The 3,675-nt window shown below is 61.1% G+C and overlaps 1 protein-coding gene across 1 annotated transcript in view; it reads right to left on the reverse strand.

Annotated features, from left to right (window-relative positions):
* LOC104495948 (slit homolog 1 protein-like) overlaps positions 1–3,584 on the reverse strand; it is a gene marked incomplete at both ends in the record, with an annotated part of 14,737 nt that extends 11,153 nt beyond the window's left edge. Inside the window, 11 exons of the mRNA XM_010139003.1 lie at positions 116–139; positions 241–404; positions 535–678; positions 799–870; positions 983–1,054; positions 1,309–1,380; positions 1,862–2,009; positions 2,333–2,496; positions 2,802–2,873; positions 3,314–3,385; positions 3,513–3,584. Coding sequence (XP_010137305.1) covers positions 116–139; positions 241–404; positions 535–678; positions 799–870; positions 983–1,054; positions 1,309–1,380; positions 1,862–2,009; positions 2,333–2,496; positions 2,802–2,873; positions 3,314–3,385; positions 3,513–3,584 — 1,076 coding nt within the window. The remainder of the gene's footprint in view (positions 1–115; positions 140–240; positions 405–534; positions 679–798; positions 871–982; positions 1,055–1,308; positions 1,381–1,861; positions 2,010–2,332; positions 2,497–2,801; positions 2,874–3,313; positions 3,386–3,512) is intronic.
* Positions 3,585–3,675: the final 91 nt, after the last annotated feature.

Here is a 3,675-nt window from a genome sequence, read left to right on the forward strand (position 1 = left end):
AGCATCCAGAAATGATGGGAAATGCAGGGTGGTCCTGCCAGGCCAGTACGCGGGGCCCTGGCACGACCACCCCTGCGGGCAGCCTGACACAGGCGTGTGTCCCTCCTCCTCTTACCTGGGATGAAATACTGCTCTTTGGCTGCAGAAAAAAAAGCACATCAGCACCTCGAGCACACGGACTCCAAGCTGGGGCAGGGCTGAGGACGGGGTGCCCGCGATGGGGTTGGGGACAGCTCTCACCCGAGCAACGGAACTTCTTGCTCTTGATCTGGCCGATGCGCTTGTTGGCCAGGCGCCGGGGGCTGGCACAGCGGGCGCCACTGGTCTCAACGGGATTGGCACGGAGGAAGTCTGCCAGCCACTTCAGGTTGCAGTCACAGACAAAAGGGTTCTGGGCCAGGTGCCTGTGCCAAGTACAGCGGGTGACACACCACCAGGGGCAGCAGGTGACCGCCACCTCCAGCCCCAGCTACCCACCGAGGTGCTTCCCCCCCAGACGCCTGCCCAGGTATTGCAGCCGTGGCAGGCACTCACAGGGTCTGGATGGCCCGCAGGGAGGTGAAGGTGCCCTTGGCCAGGCTCTGGATCTTGTTGTCATAGAGCGAGAGCAGCGAGAGGTTCTGCAGGTCCTGGAAGGCGTCCGCTCGCACACAGTTGATCTTGTTGGCATTGAGAAGTCTGGCAGGGAGCGAGGGAGGTGAGTCTGGGGACCCTGTTCACTGCAGCACAGGCACTGGGGACCTCAGCCCCACTTCCCAGTGTCCCTGCAGAGCATGACACCAGCCACCAGCGCCTTACAGCAGCTGCAGGGCAAAAAGTCCCCCGAAGACACCCTTGGGGAGGTCCGTGATCTTGTTGCCATACAACACCCTCGGAGAGAAAGGATGGTGTGAGAGGGTTGGGGGGCAGTGGTGTGGGGCATGGTTCAGGGGGTGCAGTGTCCACCCCACCTCACCCCACACACCCCAGCGCAGGCACTTACAGGGAGTTCAGCGAGCGCAGCCCCTGGAAGGCGTCAGGGGCGATCTCCGAGATCTGGTTGTTACTCAGGTCTCTGAAACCCAAAGGGAGAAGGTGGCCTGGTCCCCTCTTCTCTTGTCCCATGCCCAACCTTCCACCGGGTCCAGGGGACCACACCCAGCACCTGATACACAAAACTGGAGGCACTCAAGACCCCATGCCAGTGGGACCTCATGTCATGGTAAGTGGCCCACGCCCATGGGACTGGGGGCTGTGGGCTTATGGCAGTGGCCAGTGGGCTGAACAGAGCTGGGGTGCAGCATGAGCTGGTAGGGGCTGAACACTTACATCCTCCGCAGCTTCTTGTAGGGGGAGAAAGCTCCTGGGGGGATGGACTTGATGCCGTTGAGCTCCAGGCGTCTGCAAAGAGAAGAGGGAGAGAGGAGAGCCGTAGGGTTCTCCAAGCCCCAGCACCTCACTGACAGGGCTGGAGGGCTGCAGGACCCCCAAGCCTGCAGTAAGTTACCCCACCAGAGTGGTACCTTTCACCCCAGGGATAACTTGCAGCTCTGATGGTCTCTCCATCAGAGACAGGTGCCATGAGTGGGGGGCTCTGCTGGCCTGTGTGTGGGAAGCACGTCCTCCCTGCCAGCACCCTGGGTCTGGGGGTGCCTATGCTGTCCCAGCGGGGCTTTGCACCATAATTGGATTCCTCTAAGGGGATTATTTCCCTATTTACATTTTTAATGCAGCTAAATCCAGGGCTAAATCTGTGCAGCATGGAGAAGGGCAATGAAAGCCTGCTGCCCCGTGGGGCGGCTGAGCCATGGGGCTCACCTCTGTGTCCCCACTGCCTTGAGCCACCCAGAGCCCTGCCGTGATGGTGTGGGGCTGTACTCACATCTCCGTCATGGTCTCGGGCAGGTTGGCAGGGATGGCCGTCAGCCCCTTGCCCCGACAGTCCACGATGCCGTTGCTGCAAGTGCACATGGCTGGGCAGGAGCCAGAGGACAAGCTGCAGAGCTGGGCACGTGCCGGGTCCGTTTGTCCTGCTGAGGAAGCAGCCAGCATGGGAATTGCAAAGAGTGGCAGTGCCAGGTGGGTGGATGGCAGCACCCCAAAAAAGGGACCCTGGTGAACAGCTTGGCATGCTGGGACAGCTCATGGCACACTTGAGAGGGTGCACAAGGTACTGGTGATGTGTCCCCACACCAGGGACAGTGCTGTCCTAAGCTGACACCACAGCATGCATCCAGGCTCTGAGCTGGGGCACATAGCAGGCACTGGAGGTGGACTGCATCCATGGGACAGGCTTTGTGTCCCTCGACCCACGTCCCTGCCTTGGCACCCACCACCTCCCCCAACCCCTCACCGGAGCAGCTGAACTCATTCTTCTGGATCTCAGCCACATTGAGGCCACGGAGTTGGGCTGGACCAGAGCACTGGGTGAAGAGCCCGATGGTGGGGCGCTGGCGCAGCCACTGCGAGAGCCACGCCAGGTGGCAGTCACAGAAGAGGTGGTTGGAGTGCAGGCGGCTGTGGGTGGATAGGGCAGTCAGCGGCCATGGGATGGCTCCTGCCCACCCCCACTGCCCTCCAGCTGCCCCAGCCTGGCTCATCCCAAAGGCTGAGGGCATGCAGGGGAGCCCAAGAGCATCTCTGCCAGTTGCCAAAGTCTCTTTGCTTGGCAACGCTTGAGGATACTCTGCAGGGGTGTCCCCTCCATCCCCTCCCCATGGTGCTGTCCCAGCACTGTTGATCTGCCGGCACTGGCAGCAGACCCGGGGACATGTCACTCAAGTCTGGGGGGTACTTCCCACCCCCATGGCCCCGTCACTCACAATGTCCGCAGCTTGGGCATGTGGTTGAAGCTGGACACAGGGATGGAAGTGATATTGTTGTTATTCAGGGTCCTGCAGGAGGGCAAAAGGGGGCAGGTCAGGGTGGCCAGGCTGTAAATGGGAGCATGAGATGGTGCAGGTGGCACCAAACCCCTGGGAGGAGCAGCACCCACACATCCCCCAGCAGAGGGTGGAGGGATGGATAAATGGAGAGGCCAGGGATGAGGATAGCCCAAACCATGGACAGGGCTTGTTGCCCTTTCCAGGCTTCTCCTCTCCACAGCCAGCCACAGCCAAGTGGACCCCCTGGGGCAGGATCAGGCTCTGGAGCTCTGCAGCAGTGGTACCAGAACTCTGCTCAGCCTCTCCTCGGGGCCAGGGAGAGTTGGCATGCTGGGGATGTCCCTGCAGTGCCTCGGTGAGTGAGTAGGGAGGACCTGGGTACACCCTCACTCCCTCAGCCCACATGGGGCTTGTGGGCTGGAGGCTCCAGCCAGTCCCTGGCCACTTACAGGACCTCCAGTCCCCGCAGGGCACGGAAAGCCCCATCCTCGATGCAGCTGATCTGGTTCTTGTCCAGTTGCCTGCAGAAGAAAGACAGAGGGAGCATTGCTGGGACAGCCCAGGCACAGAGTGACCAGTGGCTCTTGATGCTTCCTGCCACCAGACCTGACCCCAAACTCCCTTGTGCCTGTCCCTGCCAGGACTCACAGGTTCCTGAGGTCGGTGGCCCCACGGAAGGCTTTCCTGGGGATGGCCTGGATGAAATTCTCACTCAGGTCCCTGCAGAAGAAAAAGGCAGGAAGGAAAATGAGCAGCGCCTGAAAAGCATGATGCCGCATGGCACCAGGGCATCCACAGGCCAGGGGATGCC

This window comes from Buceros rhinoceros, unplaced genomic scaffold (genome assembly GCF_000710305.1).
Source record: "Buceros rhinoceros silvestris isolate BGI_N320 unplaced genomic scaffold, ASM71030v1 scaffold21636, whole genome shotgun sequence".
Taxonomy (NCBI): Eukaryota; Metazoa; Chordata; class Aves; order Bucerotiformes; family Bucerotidae; genus Buceros; species Buceros rhinoceros.